General features: G+C 48.5%; 2 protein-coding genes across 10 annotated transcripts in view; one reads left to right on the top strand and one right to left on the bottom strand.

Annotated features, from left to right (window-relative positions):
* pgs1 (phosphatidylglycerophosphate synthase 1) overlaps positions 1 to 8,689 on the bottom strand; it is a 30,793-nt gene extending 22,104 nt beyond the window's left edge. For 3 of the 9 annotated variants that reach the window (XR_002839295.2, XR_002839294.2, XM_023820342.2), the window contains exons 1-2: positions 5,998 to 6,204; positions 1,372 to 1,567 (exon numbers count right to left, since the gene is read on the bottom strand). Coding sequence is in view for 5 of the 9 variants with exons in the window: in XM_023820342.2 (XP_023676110.2) it covers positions 1,372 to 1,567; positions 5,998 to 6,113 (312 nt within the window). In the remaining 4 variants the exon portion in view is untranslated. Of the gene's footprint in view, positions 1 to 1,371; positions 1,568 to 5,264; positions 5,375 to 5,719; positions 5,940 to 5,997; positions 6,205 to 8,572 lie in introns of those variants that run through there. The other 6 variants (XR_002839293.2, XR_011984456.1, XM_072703963.1 and 3 more) reach the window with 5 other exon arrangements.
* socs3b (suppressor of cytokine signaling 3b) lies at positions 7,996 to 12,297 on the top strand. The gene is made up of 3 exons (XM_023820343.2): positions 7,996 to 8,014; positions 8,897 to 9,164; positions 10,109 to 12,297. Exon 3 carries the CDS (start codon positions 10,246 to 10,248, stop codon positions 10,855 to 10,857), a length of 612 nt encoding a protein of 203 aa, XP_023676111.1. The 5' UTR covers positions 7,996 to 8,014; positions 8,897 to 9,164; positions 10,109 to 10,245; the 3' UTR covers positions 10,858 to 12,297.
* Positions 12,298 to 12,950: the final 653 nt, after the last annotated feature.

Below are 12,950 nucleotides of genomic sequence, written 5' to 3'. Positions count from 1 at the left end.
GGATCAGAAGGGTCCAAGAAAAGAGGATGGGGCAAGCAGAGGCTCGACTCTTTCACAGGAACCCAAAAATTCCCCCATAAACATGCCTTTATTCCATGCATGGCATGTTCCAGATATTCAATCAGCGTGATACGTGATCTGAACAATGCCTGCTTTCACGTTTAACGACCTTGTCAGAGAGCGGCGGCGTTGAGCACATTGCGCACGCACGGGCTTTGTTGGTGCGGTGACGTGTGCTTTTCCGAAGTATCCGGTGTCTCTCTGTGCCAGGCAGGCACTTACGAAGGCCCGCACTAGTCATATCACACAGACACTTTGTTATCTGACACACTTTGATGTGCACAGCACCGCCCGTCCGGCCAACATCCAAACTGGTTATCATCTGTAAGAAAACCCCCTTTCACCATCGCCATGAACTATACCCTCTCCTTTGTATGGTGTCACTTCAGGTTAGCGAGAGCGCCGGGTTACGGGAAGCTTCCCACAGGATAGAAATAAACAGCACGGAGTGAAACTCCCTGCAGGGCAGCTCCGCAGCCCAGTATGAGCACAGAGCCAGCCGTGCGGCAAACAGGCAACCTTCAGCCCACTGTCACATCCTCACGGCTGCTGGAATCTAAAGGACGGGCCGTACAGGTCACCGAGCCGCCGCGCAAACGGCATTACGGGATTTTTATACTAAAAAGAAACAATCAATCGCTCCGGGAAGTGACTGGTTTAGCGTGGGGCCAGAAGCTCAGCAGCCCCAACATCCGTCCTGTCAGGTCATGTTGACTTTTAGCTCGATTCGGAGCCTGCGTCACTTTTATCAAAGGACGGCTCCTTTGACAGTGCTCTGATCCATATTCCACATAAAACTATAAATTGGCTGTGCAAACAGTGACAAAGATGTGCGAGAGATAAAATATGGCTGTAAAAATGGCAAAAGCCATCCTGCTCACTCGGAACCAAGGAATGCAAAGAAAAAGGAGGAGGGAGCCCAGTGTCATACAGGATTATTTGTGCAGGCGTGGCCTTGGTAAGAAAAGAATAGGTTAGCAGAGACCGGTCAGAAACTCAGAGCAAATCTTTTACTGTTACTTTTCTGCCAGCTCACTGCAGCCATGCTCATGGGTGATACTGTGTGTGGCTTGTATAAATAGTACAGACATGAAGATGTTCTTAATGCCAACAAGGTATAAAAACATACCCACCTGGCCCTTAACCTGAGGCTGGCCAATGATAGGCAGCCCTTAACCTGAGGCTGGCCAATCATAGGCAGCCCTAAACCTGAGGCTGGCCAATCATAGGCAGCCCTTAACCTGAGGCTGGCCAATCATAGGCAGCCCTTAAACTGAGGCTGGCCAATCATAGGCAGGTAGGCACACTGACCTTCATGACCTGGTAGAACTCAGTAGGGGAATGCAGCACACGGACATGGGCTCCAGGGACACGGAAGGCTGGTGCGTGCTCAGCCATCCAGCGGAACCGCAGCGGCAGCCCCTCCGTGGTGGGGCGGTGCGATGTGGCCGGGGGGGTCACGGGCTCTGCTTCAGCCAGCAGGGGAGCAAGAAGGAGCAACGAGGACCTAGGATGGAGCACACAATGGAGGACAGTGATCTAAACACCGTGGACAGGGATGCAAATACCGCCCGAGACAGGCTGGAGTAGACAGGGACCCAAACACCACCTGGTACATGATGAAAACAGCTACTGTCATCTATTAATGTTTCATGCTGAGCCTATTACATGGTGAACAGTGAGCTGGCACAGGCAGCTGACCAGTGAGGCATTATGAAACTATGAAAACCATGTATAGCACTGTCAGGCATCACTAATGCGATAATTAGGCTAACGGGAAAATGAAATTACACACGTCTCATTAAGCGCCTGCCACACTTCTGTATCCTGACTGTTGGTGTCACACTACATGCTGGTTTTCCTATGGGCCTGTCATTGGCCCCACCCTAGCTATCACCGTCACAAAGCTCTGGCCGGCACAGCTTCAGCACCCGTTGGTAAGACCGCTAGAGATGTCCACACTCTAAGGTCGATGGCTTCCCACTTGGGGTGAAAGACTGTAAGATATGATACACGGTACACCCAGGTGAAAGAAGTATATAGACGAGGGGAAGGGTTTCGAGCTAGAAGAAAATGGGTTTGAATGAACTGGAACAACCGGATACAATGGAGAAAGATGGGGGGGTGGGGGCAGTCATCGTCAAATATTTAACAAAAGCATCTGAGCGGAAGGCTAGAAGGCTAGAAAGGCAGCTCCTATCCGGGCTTTGAGGATCCCGTTTGCCAGTCATGCGTCTCATGCCGTAACTTCCAGTTAACAAAGCCAGGCAGAAGGTGGAAGTTTGAGTAGTTTGTGACAAAGCTGCCAGTCAAGCAAAGACATAAATAACGACACTATTAACACTGCTGTCCCTTGGGCATTTGTGAGCGGGAAGGAGGGTGTGTCACACCGACAACAAAACATGCTGCTCTCTATTGTCCGACCAGGGAATCTACCGTGCATGACTGGACAAGAGTTGTTAAAATGCCTTTGTCTGAACCACAACTGGTCGTTCCAGTGGGAAAACATGAGAAACAGAGGAGGGAAGTAACTGGGGGGGGGGGGGTGGTCCCATGCAAAGTTGTATGGCTCAGCGAGTTAGGTTGTTGTGCCCATGATTAGAAGGTTACTGATTCAAATCCCATGATTTCATTGTGACGATTTCATTGTGCTGCCTTAACCCCAATTGCTCCAGGGACTGTCTGACCCTACTTCATAATTTGTGTGTTGTTTTAAATAAAAGCTTCTGCTAAATAAGTCAACATGCAATCAGTTGGCTTAGAACCTGCAGCCTGGGCCATTCAGCTAAGCCCTGGCAGGACTCAAACCCACGTTCAGCTGGGCCCTGGCAAGACTCAAACCCATTTTCAGCAGACACAGGAAGTGTGTGGTAGCTGATGACACTCCAAAGAAACAAGACCCAAAAGAAAGCGTGAAGGTGTAGGAGTCCAAAATAAAGGTGCTCTGATGTTTCCAGGCTCCAGCTTGACACAGAGGGATGACTTCATCCAGATTAAGGTCTTTCGATAGACACAAATGCAAAGTGTGATGTCACCTGCCCTTTTAAAAAACACCTGGCCGCGAGTCTGCAGACCTGGCATGACAGGCGTCTCGGTGTCGTTCCCACCGTACCGCTGTTTGTAAAAAGGGGCGGAGATCCACTCCAAAAAAGCTCCAGGTGCTGTGAACAAAGATCTCACCACCACAGCAGGGAGTCCAGCTACGCTCGACATTGGTTTTCGTTTTTATTTAAAATAGACATCCTTTACACATATCCAGCGTTCGATTATCTCTCTCTGAGTCGGAACTCGGATGAAAACGTCACTAAAAACCGTCACTTCCTGTCGGAAACACGCCTCTTTTATGACATTGATGTCGGACAGAATTTTCTTGTCCGAGTTTCCCCTGTGACGTAATTTCAACATGGCGGCTTACACACTCAACAGTAATTCTATTTTATAAATCTTTAAAAATATCAGATTTTTACCAGACTTGTTGGTGTCTTTGGTTTGTTTGTAGTTTGTTTGCCTCTCGAAAAAAGAACATCGCTATGAATGTGCTAAAATATTTTATAAAGCTTTTAATGTGGTTTGATTAGTTTGTGTTTCTTGTTTGTTTGTCTCTCTGAAAAAATAATCTCACTCCAAATCTGCTAAAATATAAAGCAACAGCACACAGCAGCGTGTTCATGGAGGCAGCCATGTTTGTTCCGAGATGTGGTAGCTCGAACGGGAGATTGTCGGACGTGATGTCACTCACCTCGGAATTTCCGAGTTCCGAGAGAAAAACGAACGCACCAATATTCACGGGCCTGTGGGGGGTGCCTTGTGGGGGGATATTTCCTGTTTTGCATAACAAATGCCAGTGCTGGAGTTATCGCAAATACTGATTCAGGGCAAAGAGGAGTGCGAGGCATTGTTCCTGGGAGAAAATTCTGGAGAGGCTACCAGGGGCAGCATGCTTGACAAGGTGAGGTGACATCGTAACCACGCTGGAACTTCACGGCAAACCAAAACCACTCAATTCCAGCAATTCCACCCCCCACCCCCCTTCACATTCCAGACATGAGAACCCATAAGTGCATCCAAAACTAACCGCCTCCGAGCAGGCCAGAGTTCAGCAGCACTGAAACGAAAAGCAATAACACCAATAACGATGTTATTACACAAACATGAGAGTCATCGCTAGCTGTGAAGTGGAGCAGAGTCGTCTCATGCTTTCCAAGGAGTTGAAAGGCTGGATCCACCCAGCAGGCCCTCCAGAGGGCCTTTACAGTGAGACGATGGTTTTGTAAGCTTTCGGGGCACATTTCAGTTTCAGCAGTACAGACTCACCACGTTTAGGCAAAGCCCCACTCTGCACCGCCTCACTCCCAGTGACATGCAGCTCCAATAAACCCAGCCCTCACCTTCCATTCACTGTGACCATCGATATGACAACGCTCATTTTCTGGAAATAAAGGGAACTTCCTTGACCACCCATTCCCCCTGGATGACCTGTTTTCCAATGCACTGGGCATACCCACAGCGGGCAGCCCCCCTCATTGTGCCATGACCTCCTACCATGGTTACTCCTCTGGCCTCCATCTATCAGCCAGAGTCACAAAAACTTCTGAGGAAGGGCTCAAATAACACCCCACCTAACCCCACCCCTGCCCCCTACAAAAAAACACAGAGCTTTCTCTGCCATCCACCAAGACAGGCAGCCATCATGCAGACATTCACCCCGTCTGCTGCGACCACCTCTGCCATCCACCAAGACAGGCAGCCATCATGCAGACATTCACCCCGTCTGCTACGACCACCACCAGTTAGTGTGCTAAAGGAGGAGATTTAGGAGCATAAAGTGGAAATAGGCCTTTCGCTTAGGGGAAACTTAGCTAAACCGAATCCTCCAAACACAATCCACGAGAAATCCAAACCCCTCCCCCAAACACGATCAAAGACAAAGCATGCAATTGACTGTGTCTCCGTGCAGAGCTGTGGTCATGATCTATGGGTGCTGACTGAGAGAACAGGAGCTCAAAATGAGGGTCGCTGAGTGCAGGGTGAAGGGTCTGAGGATCCGGAGGAAGCTCAAAGTGAAGCCACTGCTTCTACAAATTCAAGAGAATTTGCCAAACTGGTTAGGGCATCTTGCAAACAAGCCATTCCAGTCATGTCCCAGCGGGTACAGTCCCTGGAACAGAACCAAGACATGCTTGCGAAATAATACGAATTAATACCTTTCAGCTGGCTTAGGAGCACCTGAGGATCTCCTCCAGAAAGAGCTATAGTCTCTGGCCTTAGAGAGTACTCCGGATTAAACTGCTTGGTAAGGTGCCACTGTGATCCTCTCCAGGAACATTAGAATGAAGATGGAAGGATGGAACGACATTTTAAAATAAAGCAAACAGGCTCCATGCGGGGGGAGGTTACTGTGCACCACAGCGCATTACAATGGTCGCAGTCCCTATCCTCTTCAGTAATTTCCAAGTGTGCATGTTTATCCATTATTGACCCGCCCGCTTACCCCGTAATTTACCAGAAAGGGAAGCTTTACTTCGTACTATTGGGCGGTACCTGTCCTGCATACATAAACCCAAAATGACTCAGGACGCTTGATAATAAAGGGGACACGTCGTGTGCTTTAGTACGCAACAGAGAAAGTGTCAAAGCCCTGCTCAGAACTTCCACATACCTGGTTACTGCAAAAATCAGACGACTATCCATTACGCCGATTTCCGCTTTGAGGCACATGATCGCCTTTTTTTCAAACAATAGCTACAGACAGACATACTCAGTCTCGCCGCTAACAGCAATGTCAGTGTCAAGCCTCATAATATCCGGACACAGCGCGATCTGGGAGATTTAAACTGCCGCCCGGGGTGCAATGCAATGACACCGCATGTGACATGTACAGCTAAAGAACACCTTAGAGATAAAATAAGCAGAAAAACGAGCTCCTCTGCCTCTTACCTCCTTCTTCTATCCCGCATCCGAAAGAATTTGTCTGAAATGCGGTTAAAAACGCAACACAAGGCCGGCGCCAAAGCCGGATACCCGAGTCTCCTCCATGCCATGGGAGCCGCCATTACGCTGGAGGACTTTGAATAAGGAAACTTTATTGTAAAGAAACATGGAGGGAGCTCTGCGCTAAGCCTTTGCTTGTCACCAGTCACTGGAGTAACCCTTTTACATCCTGGAGGAAACGACGTGCAAATGAACTGGAAAAATAGCATTACATCACTAAAAGCCATGCGTCGCACCATTTCCCCTATAGCATCTGCTACAAAACCCACGCATGATATTTTAAATAATGTCGAGTTTCCATTAGACATTCGATGTCCAATAATTTGTATTATTGCATGTGCGGCTACAAAATGCATACATAAAATCTCAACGTGATGTTAATGACAACATACTCTGTACAAAACTAGCCAAGGAAAAGTAACTGATAATATATTGTACCTGTAGGTCGCTATTTTTCAGGCAAAATTATTGAAGTTCTGTGGAAATAAGGGCTGGATAAAATGCTCATATAGATTGCACAACAAAGTGTTTTCCCAGTTTTGTATATTAAGATGAAAACACGTGGTTCGGAGAGTTCACAAGAGAATAATCCCATTTGAAAATTACTGGCAATATGTCTCATGCTATTAGTAAACTATTACTCAATATCATAATTACAACATGACTTCTGGGGAACGGCTCGTTTAATTATTTAAGACAACTTACAAGCGATGTGTTATTAACAAACCCATTTAAAATCTGTGAGCTAATTTAAACAGTCGTCCAAAATAACCATACATTTTTTTCCATTTTGCGGTTAGAAAACAAGACTTAAGTCATTGTAATCATTTAAAAAAAAAAAAGGTCGTAATTGATTTTCGTCATGCATGTAGCCTGTTTAATGCATGGTATTTTTATGCATGGTATGCATCGTGGCGGTTTACGAGAGAAGGTTGGCACAACTGTCAGGGACAAGGAACAGTCCGACTTCATTTGCTGAGTTCAGTATTCCAGTAGGGGGCATTATTCGTTCCATATTAAACCGTGAACTATGGCGCATAAACGTGTTTAGAACAGGGGCGTAGGTTTCATGTTAACATTGTGTGTGTGTGTGTGTGTGTGTGTGGGGGGGGGGGGAGTGTACCAGGGTCGGAGGTGTGTCGTCACGTAGCATTATAGGGCGATTCTGTAGTATTATTCGTGAACTATTGCTGTTACAATTACAATATACAAAGTGATATTCATCTTTCCATTTTCAATGATATGCATGTTTCGTCGTATGGTGGACGCGGCAATGCGCGGAAGCCTATCAGAGCATACTTCCCAACCTAAATAATTAAAATTATGCACAAATTGCGAGATTCCACCACCAATGTCAGCCTTTGCATTTTGGAAAAATGACTAAAGCTCAGAGTCCACTATGATGCCCCTGTCAGTCTCCTGCACCCCTGTATTACTCACAACCTTCCGGAATCACTAGCACAAACACCACACACATAAAATATCCACAATATAGGGGATTTATTAAATCTCATCTTTGTAATAAAAGGGACTTTCTGCCAGCACTGATTCTGAGTTTCTGGTAATTGAATAACTTACTTTATGGTGTTTTCCAAATAATGTCTGGTTTCCCATTTTTGATGGGCATCTTACTCATTATTTTTCAAACTCAGAGGGATGAGTATTGTGACGAACGCATTTGTGTAAATGGCTATTATCAGCGTTGCAATTTGTGTTATGATATTAACTAACCAAGCTAGTTGCCGTTTGCACAATCAAATAACAAGATTATCTTTATAAAATCTGATCGACACGGGACGATTAAATTCCCGTTAATCTTATATTGATTAACTGTTGATTTTGCTACGAGGTCTTCTATGAGTTAAATTTACATACAAAGCCGTGCAGCGCTTTTCCGCCCGCTTAGTTATCTCATCGCTCGCAGATCTGCGACAGCCAGCACGGAGCACGTTTCCCAACTACTGTATGTAAGCCACCAACTATGCTTTTAAGAATTTAATTAACCGAGGGTAAAGGTTCCCTATGTGAAAACGATCAGAAAAATACATTTTAAAATACTTAAAATTATGTGATGAGATTTATACGGTGTGTATTTTTTTGTAAACCAAGCATTATATTATATATGATATTACTGAAGGAGATTGCCCCTCCTACCTTCTCAACATTGGGGGGACATGATCTCGTCCCCTTAAATCTACGCCTATGTTTTAAAGTGTCTTGCTTTTGCACCCAAAACCCATAATATTATGCGGGGGGGTCGAGGAAGCGTCTGCCTGGGCTACAGTGAGAACCATGTAGAAAATGGCAAATCCATTAATTATGCATGACGAAAAAAAGCAAATATTAGGCAACATTAACAATATGAATTATAATTACAGCTTGCCAGTAATTATTGTTTTTAAACGAGTTTTTTGTATGCGGCGTGTGTTGTATTATTTAGTGCTTATAAGTTGTAATTCTAAATACCGGTCGTACGATTGGTAGTTATATTTAACTTTTAATTCCATAGTATAGTACTCACATCTGTTACGAGCAATAGGTAAGGTAGTAATGTTGTCATTCTCCGGGCAATGCAGCAGCCCGGCTCGTTTTAACTTTTTCACCTTGCAAGAATAGAGAGGGGGAGGGGTACACTTCTCTGTGTGAATACCAGGAATCGTTCGAGTAAAAAAAAGCAGTCGAGATGATTATTTATGTGTGTGTATGTGAGAGAGAGGGAGAGAGAGAGAGGGGGGGGGGGTTGTGTGTGTGTGTGTGTGTGAGAGAGAGAGAGAGAGAGAGAGAGAGGGAGGGAGGGTGAGTGAGAGAGAGAATATTTATAAGATGCCTCTCTGTCTCTTTCCAGAAAGAGAGAACACAAGATTTCTCTTTTCCTTACTGGAAGATGTGGGGGTGGAGCCATTTATTTATAAAGCGGTAGCGCTGTGCGGCTCACACGCAAGTTGGTGTCACCGCTATATACTGGCAGGCAGCGCTTACGGGCTTCAGCTATCAGTGACCGGCGGAAACACTGGACGTTACAATCTCCCCGGCGCCTTGCCATCTGAATGCTTTTCCTTCTAAACGGAACCGAAAAAACATCTTCCATTTTGGAGGAAAAAGTCACCGTCAAGGTAAATGCGCCTCTCATTTGTTCTTTATTTTCTTCCTCTGCTCAGCAAACTTGCACTTTTCCCTGCATGTTTTTGTAAAGTAAATGCGATGTTAATGCCCGTGTCTGCGATTCCGTGGGTTTATGCATGTTTTACCGCCGATGGAATGGAGATTAGCGATTGAAATGCAGAACTGAGTATTTTAATCGATAAATCATTTTCGAAGCGTTCGGATCTGTGAGTTTTTGAAGCGCTTTCCTCTCCGTGCGATCGCGGCGCGCCGATCAATCGCAGCCCGGCTTTGTGGTCGCCGAATGCCGTCCGGCTAGACGGCAACTTAGGCAACTTAGCGGAATGAAAAGGGCGAGCGGTGAGGACACGGCGAGGGGAAAATGGGGGGCCTCTCCCCCAAAGGGATTCAGTCTCTATGAATAGACCTTACAGCATTCGCTGCAGACGGCTTGCTGGAGTATAATTTACCGTGCTGATTGGAGAGTCTGCCTATTGCACGTAAAGAAATCAGTTAATGGAGTAAATGAATGTGAAGTATGTACACCATGACCGCAGGGAGCGCTTTGCACAGTGACATAGGTGTTTAATGAACTTGGCGAACATACACGTCTAGCTTGCAGGAGACCTGGGAGAGCCGGTTCGGTGATTCCCGGACAGATGAACAGCTACCTAGCGGAATTCGGCTGAACTCTGAGTAAACTTTCAGTTGCATCATCGGCGTTGGGTTCAGAATCGCCATCCTACCTCAGCTCGGCTTTCGAAAGCTGCGCGCTGCCACTGTTTTTGTTGTGCCCTCTTTATGACACCTTACACGACCAGTGGAGAGTGAATTACTGTCAGGGGTGTCGGTAAGCGAGCTGCTGTCCAGCTTGCCAACCCATCCTGGCCCGAGTTTCCCTTGGATTTTTTCCCCCTCTGACTCAGACCTCTGTTGCTCTCTCCCCACCCTCCAGCTGCCTACCACAGAGCCCATACGTCCACCCGCTCTGGATGCTACAGGGGTGCCCGCCTCCTTCCTGGCTGCCCGTACCCGCCGCGGGGCCCCACACGGCATCCGCCGGGACAGCTGGCAGGGCGTGGGTGTAGCGCCATGGTAACCTACAGCAAGCTGGAGCCCGCCATGAGCAGCAGCCCCTTTGACACCGGCGCTCGGCTGCAGCACCACCGATACAAGATGTTCAGCTCGGGGCCCGAGTACCAGCTGGTTCTGAAGGCCGTGCACAAACTGAAGGAGAGCGGCTTCTACTGGGGTGCCGTCGATGGCAAGGACGCCAACGGGCTCCTCAGTGCGGAACCTGCCGGCACCTTTCTGGTGCGGGACAGTTCGGACAACCGACACCTCTTCACGCTAAGCGTCAAGACTGCGTCGGGCACTAAGAACTTGCGCATCCAATTCGACGGCACCTCCTTCTTCCTGCAGACGGAACCCATGGGGTCATCGCCTGCCCCCAGCTTCGACTGCGTGCTCAAGCTGGTGCACCACTACATGACCTCCGAGGCGGGACCTCGCAGCACCTACTTCATCCACACGGGCATGGAGAAGATCCCACTGGAGCTGCTGCGGCCGCTCACCACCAGCATGTCCTCTCTGCAGCACCTGTGCCGCAAGACTGTCAATGGGCACCTGGATGTCTCCAGCAAGAGGGAGCAGCTACCACAGTCTCTGCAGAACTTCCTGGAGGATTATGATGCTCCCATCTAAAGATCTCGGTCCATGGGCCCCAGGTCCAACCACAAAATTCCGCTGACTGAATGCTAACCCCCCCCCCCCCACCCCCTCGAGGGAGGGAGGAGACTTGCAGAGCGTGGGATGTGACTAGACAGGAGGCTCAGCTGGTGAGGAACCGTCCGGTTGGCCCCCATTAGCCACGGGTGGGCAGGAGGTGCGAAGAACTCGTGCCGAGTTGATGCCAGACGCAGGACGAGGTGCCGCCCACCCAGGTGAAAGGTCTCCCCCCCCCCCCCCCCCCCCCCGCATCGCTGCAGCAACCTGGCCTACGTGTAGCAGACGCCGGGACGATGTTGCTGGGGGAAATTTCCGGAATGCTGCTATGGCTGCCTGTTCAGTTCTCGTCTGGTTGGGATGCTTCTTCCCTTTCATTTGCTCCTGTTGACTTCGCTCGGCACTCGATGAGCCCTGGAGCCAGCAGCCTGTGATGTCACACACATTTCCACTGCTGCTTGCCAACCACAATTGCCTCATATGTGGCCAGGAAATGGGGCTGGAGGGGAGCTGGGAGGGGGTAGCCTGAACTCGCCACCACCAGCCCACCCCCCGACGGCCGAACCCCCCCACCCCGGATTTAAGACCCGAGCCGTGGGTCTAGGTGTTTGCCTGAGGAACCACAGCCAGTCTTGGCCATGAGACTGGAAGGAGGAGGACTTGGAATGGGGCCTTTTTTCTGTGCATTAGCCCCTTGTCTCTGTCCCCCCCCCCCCCCCCTCCCTCCCTTCCCCCGAATTTGGCTGGTGGGGCTGGCACTCCAGAAGGAGTGTAAGGAGAACCGCGGAAGGAGGAACAGAGAACAGAGAGTGGTTTTATAACGGCGCAAAAAAGTGAACGATCTGTGAAAAGAGGCCGGGGGTGGGGCCAGGCAACACAGGGGCGGGGGAGGGTGTCTGACGCCATTGTTCCCCAGAGAGCCGTCAAGCCTCCCCCCCACTAGCTCCCCCCCCCAGCCCATTCAGTAATTTAGGGGTTTCGTTCTGTGACCTCGGCAGACCCGTTATCTGCCAGATTAGCCACACGTGACACAATCGCGCCGCATTCGGTTTCACAAGTAGGATGCCTGATGTGCTTGCTAATGAATGTATCGAAAAGGGGAAAGCAGACCCCCCCCCCCCCCCCCTCAGAGGAAGAGCCACAGATTCCGTACTTTGTATTTTGTTTTTTTGTTCTTAAGACAATGTTTACATGTATGAAAACAGATGACGGATGATATGTGTTAATTTTCCAGTCTTTTATAAGGAGTTCCTCGTAATGGCAGTCCAGATTCCTGGCAGGGCAAGCTTGAAGATCTGAAAAACCAACAAAAAAGATAACAAAAGCAAACAAAAAGGAAACTTTGCACATATTTATATTTATAGACTGTTTCAGACATTTCAATAATTTATATTAAAGAGCACTATTTTTACAAAATCATCCCTTTCTTGTGTCTGATTATTTTTTTTTTCCTCTTCTGCTTCAGTGCAAACTCGTGCATTTAGATAATCATTTGACCTTTTAGCTCCACAAAGTCACACAGGCCTGTCATGCCCCATGTGAGAGCCCCTGCCTGTCCCCTGCCTGTCCCCTGCCTGTCCCCAGCTGTCCCCTGCCCGTCCCCACTGTGATTTGAGTGCCCAGTCAGTAAATGGCAGCCTGCTCAGGCCTTCCTGGGACCAAGAATGTTGTCCACAAGGCCAGTCCTTGGCATAAACAGGCCCCGCCCTCTCTGTCATGCGGCCCAGGCGCGGCTCCCTGTTTCCTGTGCTTGTTCAAACATGAGCCCCCCCACCCTCTCCCTCACATCCACACTTCTTCATCCTGTCAGCCATATCTATCCTATTTAGAGAATGAAGCCCATTGACTGGAGATCAGATGTGAACAGACAGGGTTTCTATACTTGAGGGGTATAAGCCTCCTTATTCTAGATCCTGGTGCCCGGCTGCTGTTCTCGTGCAAAGCGAAATGTGGACTTTAGCCAGCTGTACTCTAGAATGGTTTCCCGGACGGAGGGCTCCGACGGGAAGTTAATTTCTCCAGGGAATACCGTCCAGGACCAGAGGCGTGCCGTGATATCTGCTCTCCTCTGG

Source organism: Paramormyrops kingsleyae, chromosome 20 (assembly GCF_048594095.1).
Source record: "Paramormyrops kingsleyae isolate MSU_618 chromosome 20, PKINGS_0.4, whole genome shotgun sequence".
NCBI classification, from domain to species: Eukaryota; Metazoa; Chordata; class Actinopteri; order Osteoglossiformes; family Mormyridae; genus Paramormyrops; species Paramormyrops kingsleyae.
Note: the sequence above shows the minus strand (reverse complement) of the source record. Positions and strands in the feature narration are given on the sequence as shown.

Excerpts from the sequence above, each read along its gene's own strand:
- socs3b (XM_023820343.2), top strand. The coding sequence starts at position 10,246 with ATGGTAACCTACAGCAAGCTGGAGCCCGCCATGAGCAGCAGCCCCTTT.